At 39.9% G+C, this 15,560-nt stretch overlaps 1 protein-coding gene across 1 annotated transcript in view; it reads right to left on the bottom strand.

The window, feature by feature from the left end:
- Nucleotides 1-15,560, bottom strand: part of kcp (kielin cysteine rich BMP regulator) — a 116,485-nt gene that overhangs the window by 23,732 nt on the left and 77,193 nt on the right. Inside the window, exons 31-36 of the mRNA XM_069909863.1 lie at nucleotides 15,135-15,305; nucleotides 14,343-14,519; nucleotides 12,636-12,718; nucleotides 12,297-12,387; nucleotides 7,009-7,091; nucleotides 5,343-5,516 (exon numbers count right to left, since the gene is read on the bottom strand). Coding sequence (XP_069765964.1) covers nucleotides 5,343-5,516; nucleotides 7,009-7,091; nucleotides 12,297-12,387; nucleotides 12,636-12,718; nucleotides 14,343-14,519; nucleotides 15,135-15,305 — 779 coding nt within the window. The remainder of the gene's footprint in view (nucleotides 1-5,342; nucleotides 5,517-7,008; nucleotides 7,092-12,296; nucleotides 12,388-12,635; nucleotides 12,719-14,342; nucleotides 14,520-15,134; nucleotides 15,306-15,560) is intronic.

The following is a 15,560-nucleotide window of genomic DNA, read 5'->3' as shown; positions in this document are numbered from 1 at the left end:
TATCAGCACACCTACAGGGTAGAGCACTGCATACTTATGTTTTAGTTGTTCGAAGGACATAAGAGTTCCTTCTGTGCAACAGTCTTTAACATACCTTGTCATACCACAAATTCAATACTCTATTGCCTATGCTCATAGGCAATAACACATTTTTACACAATGGGACTTTTATTGATATCCCTACTTGTTTTTCCTATACGTTCATTAATTTCCTGCTGCCTTCTGATCATATGTATGTATGGGATTATCTATCTTTTTTTTTAAAAAGTGATTTGACACTCCATTTATAGATAAAATCCTTTGCTTCCCCTTCTCCCATTGAGTACATTCCCATGTGAATCCAAGAGGGGGGGGGGTTTGTCTTCTACAAAGAAGGCTGTGAGAAATCTAGCCTGTGCAGCTAGGAAGTATGTCAATGCAAATTTTAGTACCTTGTTATTCCATAGGAACTGTCTAATATGATTATTTAATAAATTAAAGAAATGTTTAGGTATGGAATAGGCAGTGATTGAAAAAGATATTATAGTCTTGGCATTACTTTCATTTTGATGCAATTAACCCTTCCCCACTAAAGTAATCTGTAAATCTCTCCATTTCTGCAGGTCTTCTTTTATCTTCCCCAAAAGAGTAACATAATTTAGTTTATATGATTCTGAACATTACTGTTGATTGCTATTCCGAGATAATTGATTCCATCTGTCTTCTGTTTAAATTTGCTTCCATTTTGATACCTTTTGCATTATCATGCTTTTGTCCATATTTATTTTATAGCGAGATATTCTTCCATGTTTTTCTAAAGTTCCTTGTAATTTTTCCAGCTGGTTCTGATAAGTACAATAGCACATCATTGACAAATAGACTGGTTTTCTGTTCTTCTTGTCCAACTTTGAAGCCCTTTATATCTGGATCCCTTATTTTCTCTGCTATTTCAATCGCTAGTATAAAAAGCAATGGGGACAGGGGACATCCCTGTCTACTCAAGGGAAACACAGCTTGTGGTTTATGATATAATGTTTTTATCAAGTTTATAAATGTTCTGCCTATGCCAAATTTGTCCAGTGTTTTAAATAGAAAGGACCATTCCAAATGGTCAAGTCTTTTTTCCGCATCCAGGGGGATATATGCTTGGATTTGCTTTTGAAATTTGGCATAGGTATTATATTAAATAACATTCCTAGACTATTTGAGGAATTTCTTCCTTTAACAAAATCCTACCTGGTCTGGATGTATCAGTTTTGGAAGATATTGTCCTAATTGTGATGGATTATATCATATTTTATATAGATATATTTTTGAAGGAGGTAGATTGTGGGAGCAGTATATGTCACAAACAAACACTTCACAAAACAGATCTCATTTAAAATGTCAGAGCTTGGGTCAAGCCAAGCAGTCCAGACTCCGAGTGCCATTGCAAAAACTTTGAAGAATGCCTATAGAGACTTCACAAGTAGGTGTTAATTGGACATACTGTGGAGTAATAGATTATTGTTTTGAAAGCCACAGATGAATGGATTCAGATTGGGTCTGGTGCTGCATAGCAAGCTGGCAGCTTGTTTAAAATCCCATTTTGAAGATTGGGTTGTGAGTTCTGAGTTCAGTCTGTTGAAACAACCCATGTGGTTCATGCAAGAGGGAATGGCTGGCTTGAGTGTTTCACCTGAAATAAGGGAAACAAAAATGAACTGTGTGGTGACCTGCAGAAGAAGAGGTCATATATCAATCATATATGAAATTGGTTTTTTTTTCTCCTTTCGCCTTCATTTCTGTTCTTGCAGATTTATCTAACGTTGGATCCAAGCAAAAATTAAAATCTCCTCCAACCAATATATTCTGTCTTCCCTCTGCTGTTTTTAAGAATATATCCTTCATAAAGGCTTCATTGTCAAAATTTGGGGCATGGATATTTATGTGCCCATGCTTCTCCATAAATTTTACAATGTGCCATTACGTACCTTCTGGCCTGGTCAACCGGTTTGCCTTCTATTAATACTGGTGTATTTTTATTAATTAGAATCACTAATCCTCTTGCCTTTGAACCAAAAGATGATATTATTTGTCCTACCCATTCTATTTTCAATTTATCATGTTCCAATTTAGTAAGATACATTCCCTGTAGAAAGATATTTACTTTCAATTTATTTAAATATGTCAAGACCCTTTTCCTTTTCACCATTCTGTTTAACCCATTAAGACTAATAAACATTAGTGTTTTATCCATACCATTTTTCAAATATCTAATAACAATAAATTCTTTTCGACTCTTTAAATAATACTGCAATATTTCCCTATTGAGTATCATATACATTTTCCCTTTTAAAAAAACACACACATCCCTAGTTCTGATGGTGACGCAAGCAGTAAAACCTGGAAGCCCATGAAAAAGGACCGTAGAACCCTCCAAAGAAGAACCCCTCTCTTTAGCGCCTTTTTAAAAAAAATGATCCTCTCCTAGCGCCATTTTCCCCTTTAGATCAGAGTCCCCACCCTGCCACATTCCTCTCCACTTGCCTTTCTCTCTAGAGCTCTCAATGGCAAAGATTGAAAAAATATACATTTTTCAGTTAGTTCCATTTTAAAATGGTCTTTTCAATCTTATCTGGCAGCATTAATCTTTTCACAGGTTTTGTAGAAATTCTTTTACTTCTTCCTTATTCTTGACAATTCTTCGATTACCTTCGGAGACATCGACCCTCAGCGTTGCTGGGTTAGTCATTGAGTATTTTAAGTTTTTGGATTGCAGTTGTCTCTTTACCTCGTCCAATTCTTTTTGTTTGACCAGGGTAAGGATAAAGTCCTCGAAAAACATAATTTTTTTGTTGTCCACCATTAATGGGCCATTGTTATTTTTAAAATTTCCATATGCTGCTCCCAAGACGCATCCCAGGACTATTCATGGTCATTGATCGCCGTTTCTTTTGGGTCCAATGTTCCCTTTCAATTTTCAGCCTTGCATTTAGCTTGTTTTGTCCCAGAATTTGTGGGATCTTGTTTCAAAAAAGCTCACCAGGTCTTTCCCTTTGATTCCTTCTCTCAGTCTTATATTATTACATATGGTCAATCTCGTCCATCATTCTTTTTCTGTCGATGTTCCATGTTTTTGCTTTTTCTTCCAAAGTCTTTAGCCTGTCTTTTGTTTTGTCCAGCTCAGCCTCCACTTGCGTCATTTGCTCTGGTAAATCTTTCACAATTTCTTTCATTTCTATTATCCTTTCCAATAGGTCTCTTATTGCTGATACAATGCTTGTAAAGCGAGTCCACAAAGTTTCCATCTTGTTCAAGATATTGGCTATATCTTAGGCCAACCCCCAGCTTTATTAGGTTCAGCTGGTCCCAAGGCACCTTCTGTGCCACTCCTCATCAGACTTTCACTTATGTTCCTGCATGAGCTGCTGTTTCTTCAGTTTTCATTTTTGCTTGCCTTAGTCGTTTAGCGCTAGTTTTATCTATTTTCGACAATGAAATTCTGATTTTTAAACTTTCAAACAGTCTTAATACTTTTCCTGGAGAACTTTTTAAGTATACATCTGCTCAGATCCTCTTCATCTTCATGGCTACGCACCCACCCCCCCCCCCCCCAGGGTTTCACTTTTTCATACCCTAAATGCACTTTTGCCTACAATAGAAGGTTTAAGAGGTTATTTGCACCACCTAAAATTTAGCATACATTTTCCTCCTATCACTCATTCACCTTGAACATAGTCACCCTTTCTGATAACCTTTCCTATGTGCATCCAGGAGATCCAACACTTCTTTCAATTCTTACTTCCCTGTTATCCAGGGCCATAAACACTCCATCCAGGTGAATCAGAGCCTTAATTGTATCTCTTTCAACTTAGAACATTGTACTCAAGGATAACATCCCTTATATGTCAGAGACACAGTTGCTGAACAGTTTTGTCAAATACATCTGTTCAGCATTACAAGTTTGAATCTGAGATTTTAATTGTTTATCATTTTAGTTAATCCATCTGATTTCCACTTTAACCTCTCCATCCTCAATCTTCAACACTATCTTATAGAAGTTCAACATAACCTTTTGATATAACACAGAACTGTATTGTGTTCCAAATTTCAAATTTAGCAATTTCATGTCATAACTGTTGCTCTCATTATTTCAACAACAGCTGTATTTAATCCCCCTATTCTCATTTATGCAACCTGAGAACTCGTTTAGCTTGATTTCTTGCCTGAAGCATTCATTGTTTTATAACTTTAATCATTTAATCTCATCTCCTGAACTATTCCTCCCCCCCACCACCCCACACTGCCATTTTACCCCCCAAAGATGCTGTCTGACTGAAGGACTTTTTGCTGCTTTTATTTTGTTAATAGAAAGACGTAGATTTGAGAATGGAATCTTGTTACATGTTTCCTGATTCCACATTCCAAAAGGCCCAAGGACAGGAGTTCAAATCCCATTGGGATCATGCAGAAAGCAAATTCAATTGATCAAGTAATTGGAAAACTGCTATTTGGAAAGTCAAATAACCAATTATGGTTACAATTCCAATCTGATTCAATATCAGAGATAAGCTCTCACCCTTGCTCAGTTTATCTTGTGGCCACTGCAATCGCAGTGAAATAACCACACAAGGCATTTCTTCAGTGAATCAAGCGGATTTACTAATCAGAATGCGTGCAACCTTTTAAAAGCCCGAATCATACGCCTAACACATGCTGACATCATCACGCACTCACGTCACATAGCCGGTTTGATGCCTTCTGGGAGTTGTAGTACTACCATAGCACTGCTATAACCTTATTTTTGATTTCAGTTTAAAGATCAAAAGAACAATCTGCTAGAGGAGCTCAGCAGGTCGAGGTGGGGGTGGGGGTGGGGAAAGAGGATGATGGAATTCTCAATGCTTTGCGTCGAGATCCTTCATTGAGACTGTTTCAATCCCCCCCCTCCATGTTGCTGCTCAATCCACTGAGTTCCTCCAGCAGATTATTTTTTTTGCTCCAGATTCCTGTATCTATTGTCTCTTGAATTTTTAGTTTGAAGATACATTGCCAGTTTTGTTTTAAGTGTACTGGTTGTTTTATGACACTCAAACACACCAGATGCAAAAACAACAGATTCTGAAAAACTGGAATAACTTTTCATATAACTTTTCTGGTAAGTGTTCTGATTAAAGTCATCTTTAATCTGTAATGTTAACTCTGCTCCACTTTCTACAGATACTGTCTGACCTTCTGAATGTTTCTGGCATTTTCTATTTTATGCCAGATATACTGTAAATGTGCAGCCAGTTGGAGTAATGCTATAAATCTCATTAAAAAACAGAACTGGGGCAGGTTGACCCTAATGACGAAAATCACAAGAAGTTAACATTCCTTACCACACAGATGCAATGGTTACATTTGTCGCTTGGGTCTGGGAACTTTTCTCCATTTTTGCAATCTCTCTCCTTGTAGCGACAGCCCTCACACACTAGACAGCCACACAGACTGATTGCAGGGTGAGGGCACAACACTTTGCTGCACTGTTTGCTGTCACAGATCACTTGTCCCTTCTGAAGTGTAAAAGAAAATGAAATATTATTGCATGTGCCACCGATATCCTAATATTCCCTGTACTCAGTCTCAGCCCAACCTATTAATTAAGCCATTGCCCATTCAACCACTGTTTATAGACCATGAGCCCATCCATAACAGTGCCCCTTCAAACCTGGCACCAGTTCCCCAACACGTTCTCGGCTGCACACTCAACAAGAGTGTAAATTACTTACTCAGCCATGAAACTAATTGTCCTGTCAAGCATGGACTAGTAAAATTCCAATAATCCACCATCTCATTATTCAGACATCCCAATGGTTCAGCATCAACCTCTCCCAATTTTGTTTCTCACTCCCTCTTCAACATCACCATGACTCAATTTTGATGGTCCTTTTAGGATAGCCCTTCTCATTTTTGAATTGTGAATTTGGACATTTTACATCCAATGAAGAAAAGAGATGAAGCCTCTATTTCACACCTCATTCCCGTGCTCCCTTGGAACCCACTGGACTCAAGTTCTTGCACTCTCTGCAAGTTTACTGGAATTACTGAAAAATGTATTAAATAACTGTGCAAAATCTTAAAAAGATAGTGAATTAAAATGAGTTGGAACATCTTTTGGAGTAAATATCAATAATCTGAAAAATATGTTCGTCCAATGACACCAAAGTCCTGATTTATTTGGTCACGGTAGCAAGCTGCCCCTTGTCCATGCTACCAATGGTTCCACTTGCCAAGTCAATCACAGTACTAATTATCTAATCAACTACAGACCCAACTGAACTATCAACCATGGTACCAACAGTCCATCAACTCCAGGATCAAACACATTGCTTAAAATCCAATCACCCATGGTACCAACCATCCAATTCCCCATGGTACGTAGAGCACATTTACACCATTACAGATCCAGCCATATACAGCAAAGAATGGGTGTGCAGAGCAGGAAAGCAACATAGTTGCTCAAGTCTGATCAATCCTTATCCTGCCTATTGGTGAGACGCAGCAGCCTACACACATAGACTTGGATGGCATCTCATCTTCAGTAGTTCCATATGCAGTGAATTTGCTCATCTCTACTACTGCTGTGTAAAACACTCACTACTATTTTACATGGGAACTTAGCTGATGAGTTGGCATATGATCTCACAAATAAAAGAACACCAAATTATCAAAAAAAGTGTTGGATTAGGGCAATGATTTTCAGAACACACCCTCCTCTTCTTCACATATTGAAATGGAATCTTTTACATCCAGCTGAATTTGTAAATTGAAATTTAACACATGATGGTATGGCATTCCATTACAATTGTACCCTGGATATTAGCCCAGATTGGGAGGTAAAATTTTTGGATTGGGCCTGGACATATGTTTTTCTGACTCAAGGATGCACATGCTTTCAACTCAGGTGTGACTGGCAGAAATGTCATTTCTAGTTGAACAAATAATGGCATCAATAGTCCTGATTGTCTTCATATCAACATGGAACATAGAACAGGAGGATCTTACCCAGCATTGACACTCCTCACATTTCCCTTTTGTGCCAGGGAATGTTGCTCCTTCTGCATAATCTTCACCTTGGAAATGACAACCTGAAAAAAAAGAGGAGGAAACAGCTAACAAAAGACATCTACAGTGGTGTAAACCATAAGAGATTTGTAGCAGAACTACCCCTCGTGAAGCATCAGAAAATATCTCCAGCCCAATAAGACAACAGCCCTAAGAGCTAGGATGTCTGGGAAAGAAAACAACTTGGAAAATGGTAAGATCAACAACTAGAAGCAATGCACATTCAGCGGAAGTAATGAGAACCACCAATGGTTGGCAGCTATTAGACAATGTCTTTTTATCATGTTTGCCCATTGATTTGACTTTTGAGATAAGGTGTTGCCATTGAAATGTACTGAAGCCAGATGTTGGAAAACACCAATTGTACTATTGGTAACTATTTATTTTGCAATCTGTTGTGAGTGAGGAAACAGGTGTGGTAGGTATCAAAGGCAAAGACTCTGAACACAGTTTTGATGGTGATGGATTTTTATTTACAGAAGGCAAGAGTGGGAAATGGTAACTGATGCAGTGCACACACAGGCGTGCACAGTTTACAGCAGCCATCGGAAAGAAATAGTGAACAATTAATAATGAACATGGGGAAAATGGCATGGGAACAAAATACACACACACACACACACACAATGAACTGGTACATACAATGATCAAAGAAAAAAAAATCACTAAAATCCTCCAGCACCCCTTGACTCAGTATAGGCACAGTTCCATGTTTAAACATGATTAAACACTCCCAACCCTTTTAACAGTGCCCATCTTACCAACAGTTTCTCCAGCACCCTTCCACATTTCTAGGTCTGGAGTGAAGCAGGGTGGTCACAAGCTGGCAAAGAGAGAGAACAAAGAACACATGGCAACTTTATAGTGCTGAAGGTTCCAGCTCAGCTCGTTAGCAGGGACCGATGGCTCGGTGCCAAGAGGGTGAATCCAATTACAACAGCCAATGGCCCAAGGCCAAGTACAGACAGGCTGGAGTCCAGTCCAGGTAATTTACATGGATCCAACAGCGTTAGCAGGGACCGATGGCTTGGTGCCAGGAGGGTGAATCCAATTACAACAGCCAATGATCCAAGGCCAAGTACAGACAGGCTGGAGTCCAATCCAGGTAATTTACATGGATCCAACAGCAGGGTGTGCACTTATGGTTGGGGTGGAACCAAACCTTGATTGGCTGGTGTGTCCTCCGACGAGTTAGGGGGAAGTGCTGTCACATGACAGCCACAATCCTTCCCAATACACAATCACAAATCATACTGCAGGGTAAAAGCCAATTCTTATTCATTTTTAAACCAATCAACAGCTTTCAATTTGGAATCCTTTGCTAAGCCTCTTTCGTCAATGTAAACATTCCCAGACACCACATCATCTCCATTTTAGTGGACTGCTTAGACCCTACTCATTCTCCAGTCAATGTTGTAGTCCTGGCCCTTGACTCATCCCCTGTGTTACATAGATCACACCCTCTCTTTATTTAGAATGTGAGTGATGTGATGGATACAAAAAGGCTTCAAAGGATTACACAATAACTGAATGAATGGGCATCAATATAGGAGAAGATGTACCAAGAGGAAAAATGTAAAGTTATTCACCCTTGGTACTCAGCAGTTATTAAATGGTGAAAGATTGGGAAGTGCTGGTGTTCAAAAGGATGTGGGTGTATTTATATACAAGTCACTGAAAGTCAACATACAAGCGAAGCAGGCAATGCCAAAGCCTTTCTTGCAAGAGGATTTGAGTCAGGCATCTTAATATAGTTATGCAGGGCTTTGCTAAGGCCACACCTGGAGTATTGTGAGTTACTTGCTATTGAGGGAATGCAGCAAAGATTCATCACATAGAGGGGGAAGGATGAAAGATGGAGGAGTGACATTGCTAGTCAGGGAAAATATCTCAGTTATGCAAAGTCAGAAAAGCCAGGAGGACTTGTCCACGGAGGCCATATGGATGGAGTTGAGGAACGGGAAAGGTGTGACCACACTGATAGGGTTGTATTTTAGACTGCTCAATAGTCAGGGAGAATTGGAGGAGCAAATCTGTAGAGTGATAGCAGTCCGATGTAAGAAGCAGAATATTGTGATAGTGGGAGATTTTAACTTTCCACACATTGACTTGGACTCCCATACTGAAGAAGGGCTGGATGGCTTTGAGTTTGTCAAATGTGTTCAGGAACATTTTCTAAATCAATATGTAGAGGTACCAATGAGAGAGGATGTAGTGCTTGATCTCCTATTAGGGAACAAAACAGGTCAGGTGACAGATATATGTGTAGGTGAACATTTTGGATCTGGTGACCATAATGTCATTAGTTTCAAGTATTTTATGGAAAAGGATATGTCTGGTCCTCATGTTGGGATTCTACATTGGAGGAAGGCACATTTTGTGGAAATGAGAATGGATTTAGGAAGAGTGAATTGGAATAATGTTGTTTTATGGCAAGGGTGTGATGGGTAAGTGGATGGCCTTCAAGGGAGAAATCTTAAGAGTGCAGAGATTGCATGTTTCTGTTAGGATGAAAGGCAAAGGGAACCCTGGTTTTCAAGGGATATCGGCGATCTGGTTAAGAAAAAGAGGGAGATGTATAGCAAGTATAGGCAATAAGGAGCTAATGAGGTACTTGAAGAGTACAAAAAAAGCAAGAAAATACTCAAGAAAGAAACCAGGAAGGCACAAAAAAACACAAGGTTTCCCTGGCAGATAATATGAAGGTAAACCTGAAGGGTTTCCGTAAGTATAATAAGAGTATGTGACAAAATTTGTCCCATAGAGGATCAGAGGGGTCAACTATGTGTGGAGTCTTCCACACTTGGGGAGATCTTAAATGTTTTTTTTTGCATCAGTATTTACTCAGGAAATTGGCATAGTGTATAAGGAAGGAAGGGAAACAAACAGAAGATTCATGGAACATATAGAGGAAGAGATGTTTGCTGCCTTACAGTGAATAAAGGTAGATAAATCATCTGGGCTGGATATGATGTTCCCTTGAGGGAGACTAGGGTAGAAATTTCAGGGCCCATGGCTGATATATTCAAAATGTCCTTGGCCATGGGTGAGGTGCCAGAGAATTGGAAGATAGTTCACGTTGTCCCATTGTTTAACAAAGACTCCAAAAATAAACCAGGTAATTATAGACCAGTGAGCCTAACATCAGTGGTAGGTACATGGTTGGAGGGAGTTCTAAGAGACAGGATATATAGGGATTTGGACAGTCATGGGCTAATTAAGGAAGTGAGCATGGCTTTTTGCATGGTAGGTTGTGTTTAATGAATCTTGTAGAGTTTTTCAAGGAGGATACCAGGTAAATTGATCTAGGAAAGGATGTGGATATTGGCTACATGGACTTTAATAAGGTCTTTGACAAGGTCCCACATGGGAGGTTAGTTCAAAAGGTTCAGACACTGGGTATACAAGGATTCGTAGTGTGGGAGAAGACAGGGTGGTAATGGATAGTTGCTTCTCAGATTGGAGGCCTGTGACTAGTGGTGTGTCTCAGGGATCTGTGTTGGGACCTTTGTTGTTTGTTGTATATATCAATGATCTTAATGATATTGTAGTGAATTGGATCAGCAAGTTTGCTGATGACACAAAGATAGGAGGCATTGTGGACAATGAGGCAGATTTTCAAAGCTTGGAGAGCGATCTGGATCAGCTAGAAGAATGGGCCAAAAAAATGGCAGAAGGATTTTAATACAGAAAAATGTGAGGTGATGCATTTTGGAAGGGCAAACCAAGGTGGGAGATAGGGCTCTGAGGTGTGCAGAGGAACAGAGAGATCTGGGAATACAAATATATTATTTCCTGAAGGTGGCATCACATGTGGACAAGGTTGTAAAGAGACCTTTTGGTATCTTAGCCTTTATAAATCAATATAGGAGTTGGGATGTTATGCTGAAGTTGTTTAAGATATTGGTGAGGTCAAATTTGGAGTATTATGTGCAGTTCTGCTTGCCTAGCTACAGGAAGGATATCAATACAATTGAAAGAGTGCAGAGAAGATTTACTAGGATGTTGCCAGGTCTTCAATTCAGGGAGAGATTAAAGAGGTTAGGACTTTATTCCTTGGAACGAAGAAGAATGAGGGGAGATTTGATAGAGGTTTACAAAATTTTGAGAAGTATAGACAGAGTGGATGTGAATAGGCTTTTTCCTCAGATTGGGGGAGATAAATACAAGAGTCATAGTTCTAAGCTGCAAAGGGAAAGGTTTAAGGGGAACATTAGGGGAAATTTCTTCACTCAGGGAGTGGTGGGAGTGTGGATTGAGCTGCCATCTGAATGTGGGCTCAATCGTGTGTTTTAGGGATAGATTGGATAGGCACGTGGATGGGCAAAGCCTGGAGGGTTATGGAATGGGAGCAGGTCAATGGGACCAGGGAGATAGATGATGGTCGACACAGATTAAAGGGGCCAAACAGTCTGTTTTCTGTGCTGTAGCATTCTATGGTTCATGGAATGCTGGGCCTGTCACATAAGAGATTGGGTACTCAAGACCTCTATTCAGGAGTTTGGAAGAATGAGAAATAGCCTCATTGAAACATTAAATAAATAGGGAGTTCAACATGGTAAATATGGAGATGATATTTCTATATGTCTATGTTTTTTGGCTGAGAAATCTAGTATTAGGGATCACAGTCACAAAATAGGAGGTAGGACATTTAGGACTGAAAGGAATAATTTGTTAAAATAGGAGGCTGTGAATCTTTCAAATTTTCTCACCCTGGAAGGTTGTGGAAATTCAGTCACTGATTTTAATCCAAACAGATCAATAGATATTTGAAGAATCAAGGAAATTTGGGAATAGTGCAGGAAAACTGTGCCAAAGTAGAAGATCAACGATGACCTTGTTGAATGGTGGAAAAGATGTGAGAGGCCAAATGACTAATTTCTACTTGGTCTGATGAAATAGCCTTTGACTTGAATTGTTTGTTTGTTTCTCTTTCCCTACATGCTGCCTGGCCTACTGAGTGTTTTTGATTTTAATTTCTGGTTTCTAGCATTTGAGATTGTTTTGATCTTGAGGAATGTTGGGCAATCAGATTGTAATGGGATGTGTTCACTTACCGTCAAAAACACACTGAAATGCAGGAGGAACTCAGCCAGTATCATAGTGGCCATAGAAGGTAAAGATACCTCCTGTGGATGCTGCAAGACCAGCTGAGTACTTCCAGCATTTCTATGTGTGTTTTTACTAGTCACAGTGTCTGCAGTCTTCATGTTTCACTTCTCACTCACCATCACACTGAGGGCAGTCACAAGGTCCTGTGATTGGATGGGAGCAGGGAGCTGGAGCACACAACTTCCTCACACATTGCACCGAGCCCATCTGAAACACAATGCAGAGATGGCAATAAATGAATTAAGTTGGTTCAAACTTTCATCTAATAGGTAATGGTGGAAGGGGAGCAAAAAGTACGGTGAGATAAGAGAGAACGGATGGGATTGTGAGGATGGGGAATAGTAGTTGGAGTGTGCAAATGGGTGAGTCAACTCCTCCAATGCAGAGAGGGGTGTCAGTGAGTAATAACAACTCCCCCCCTTATCCTCTCTCCCATATTGTGATCCAGTACTCACCCGGCAGGTACACTGAGAACATAAGTCGCTTGGGTCCGCAAATGTCTCTCCATTGCTGATACCAACACCAGCATAGTAACAGCCTGTGAATATCAGATTGTTTAGAAGTACACCACTTACAAAGAACTCCCACCACACAGAGGCCTCTCAGCCTAAATGGTCAGGGCTGGTTATGACACTCTATCCTCCAATATTATGTTTGTAAACCTTTCCCTTCCTGGTGCCATTTGAACCAGCTACATCCTGGTATTCTGTGGATTCTATATTCTTTCTACTGACTCCATCCATTCACATTGTCATGTATCCTGATATTCTGCTCCCTATGGGAGTTATCAGTACTAATCTCCCTCGGCCCTGTCCCTATTGGAATGAACAGTACTCTTGTCAATGATACTTAGTTGCCTCACCTGGACTGATCAGTACAGAGCTACCCTGTATAGCACGGTTTTGAACAGCGGGGGTTTTGATATAACACAGTTTATAATTTTAATATAGTAATAACCAAAAATGGTTAAATTTTATTAATATTGCATTACCAACAGTGGTACAATAATTTAAAGTGTGAGCAACAATGCTCGCACTCAGCTGGGCTCATTCAACATCATTATGGCTTAACCTGTTTTAGTATCACTCTGAGCAGGAAGGCTGTGGCTGCTCTGTAATATTTTAATTGTGTTGTATAAAAAGGCAGCCTTACAAACAATGTGAGTGGAAAAAGGATATGTGGTGAAGGTGATCCATGTAATAAATGTAAATGGCTAACATTGGAAAAGAAACTGAAAATGAATAAGCAACATGAAGATGGCGCATCATTTGGTAAAATAGCACGAGAAAAAGGCATAAATGAATTGTCTGATCGGACGCTAATCAAGAATAAAGATAAAATTAAAGAACATGGAAAGGCAACAGCATCTTATATACTAAAGTGATTGTTAGACATAGAAGTTCTGCAATGGAAAATATGGAACACCTTTTAATGATCTGGATTGAAGATTGCAACCAGAAAAGAATTCCATTAAGTCAAATGACAATTCAAGTTAAAGCAACAAGCCTCGATTGAACATTAAAAGAAAATGAAAATGAAGGGGAAACTTCTTCAGCAAAATGTGGTTGGTTTTACAACTTTAAAAAATGCATTGGACTCCATAATGTTCCAATTATTGGTGAATCTGTGAGTGCTAATATGAACTAAGTGAATGACCAAGGAGGCTACAAAGATGAGGATTTTTTTAAATGTTGATGAAAGCTAATTGTTTTGGAAAAAGATGCCATTGTGCACTTTATTTTAGCTGAAAAAGAAAAATTTCAACCAGGCTGTACAGTTTTCAAAGACCGATTGACACTTCTACTTGGCGGAAATGTTTCTGAGGACTTCAAATTAAACTACATTGTAATAATGCTTTGAACAGTGCAGTTTTTCATAACACTGAACTTTTTTGGAACGTATTAACTGTGTTATACAGAGTATCCCTGTATCTCTAAATTCCTCTTCCTCAGAGATAATTGCATACAAACTGGTGTTTCTGTGTCTCTTACCCTCTCTCTGTTAGATAATTTTACATTGAACCCTTCACTTGGGGATATTTGTACACTGATGTGTCTCAGTCATCCCTTGCAGCTGATAAACATTTCTCTGTCCATGATCTTTTGAATGTGCCTCCTAGTACAGTATATTGAGGGAAGATTGCTACAAAGCAGTGCCTTTACCTTCACACACAAGGCAGCACTGTGTGGGAAGGCTGATGGGATGGCTGCAACCTGGGTTGTAACATGGTCTCCTGGAACAGCTGACAAATCCATTCATGCATTCGCAGCGAGTGCAGGGGTCCAATGGACCAGGAAACTCCTGGCCATTGAGATATTCCACTCCCATGTAATTACAACCTGGAAAGAAAAAGAAAATGGGGCAAGGACAGGAGTTACAAGACCACAGGGAGGATCATCATTTCACTGGACAGACAGCAAGATTAGACCTGAGAAAGCGGGTCCACAATCACACTCCCTTACGAAAAATCAGAGGAAATGTCCCAACAACAGCCAGACCCTCTTCCTAGCCCACCAAATTATTACAAAGACGAATCTGTGCAAAGGCCTCCTCCATAAAAGCACATATATATTCCCTTCATATCAGCAAGATATGCATTCCAACCCACAGTCAGGAGAATACTCCCCAACATCAGCAGGTCCCCCCCCAAAACAATGGAATATCATCAGGCAAAACCCATCCCCTGCTCCAAACATCATAAAATAAAAACAAATCCTGCAGAAATTCCAACCCCACAAATCAGGAGGAGATTTCCTCAGGGAAGCAAAGACAGAAAGCCCCTCATAATCTGACAAGAAATTCCTCCACTGTCAGAGGGAGGACTTTCTGAAATGTTTCAGAAGCTGGGAGGTCATAATCAGACCCCTCAGCTGTAAAATGAAGTAAAATATCAGCAATGATTGAAGGTGAAGGAAGAGAAGTTTTGGAGGCTGTTTTGAGTTGGGTGTTTGTACCATCACAGGCTTTGCAGCAGTGGCCCTGTGTGGGGAAGGGACACTCCAGCACAGGGCAGGGTCTCCTCTCACATAACACACTGCCTTCTTTGCAATCACAAACATTGCAGCCGTCTGACACATCGGCAAATTGTTCTCCGTTTGCAAACTCTTTTCCACCAAGTAGACAGCCTGAAACAAAGATGTTTTGGAAAATCATTAGTCTGATTATTAGATATCCCACAACTCCCAGGATACATCTTTCCCTAAGCCTCCCTGATCCCAAACCACAAGCACAACTGAACCCACCACCCACATCAGGCTTCTGTGACTACCCAATCCCACACATTTTCAAATTATCTAACATTACAGCCCTAAAATCCCACATTCATGTAATGATAGGGAGGCAGGATTAGCACAACACCTTCACAGCATCAGCGATCGGGA

This window comes from Narcine bancroftii, chromosome 13, assembly GCF_036971445.1.
Source record: "Narcine bancroftii isolate sNarBan1 chromosome 13, sNarBan1.hap1, whole genome shotgun sequence".
NCBI classification, from domain to species: domain Eukaryota; kingdom Metazoa; phylum Chordata; class Chondrichthyes; order Torpediniformes; family Narcinidae; genus Narcine; species Narcine bancroftii.
The sequence above is the reverse complement of the archived record's forward strand: the minus strand, read 5'-3'. Positions and strand labels throughout refer to the sequence as shown.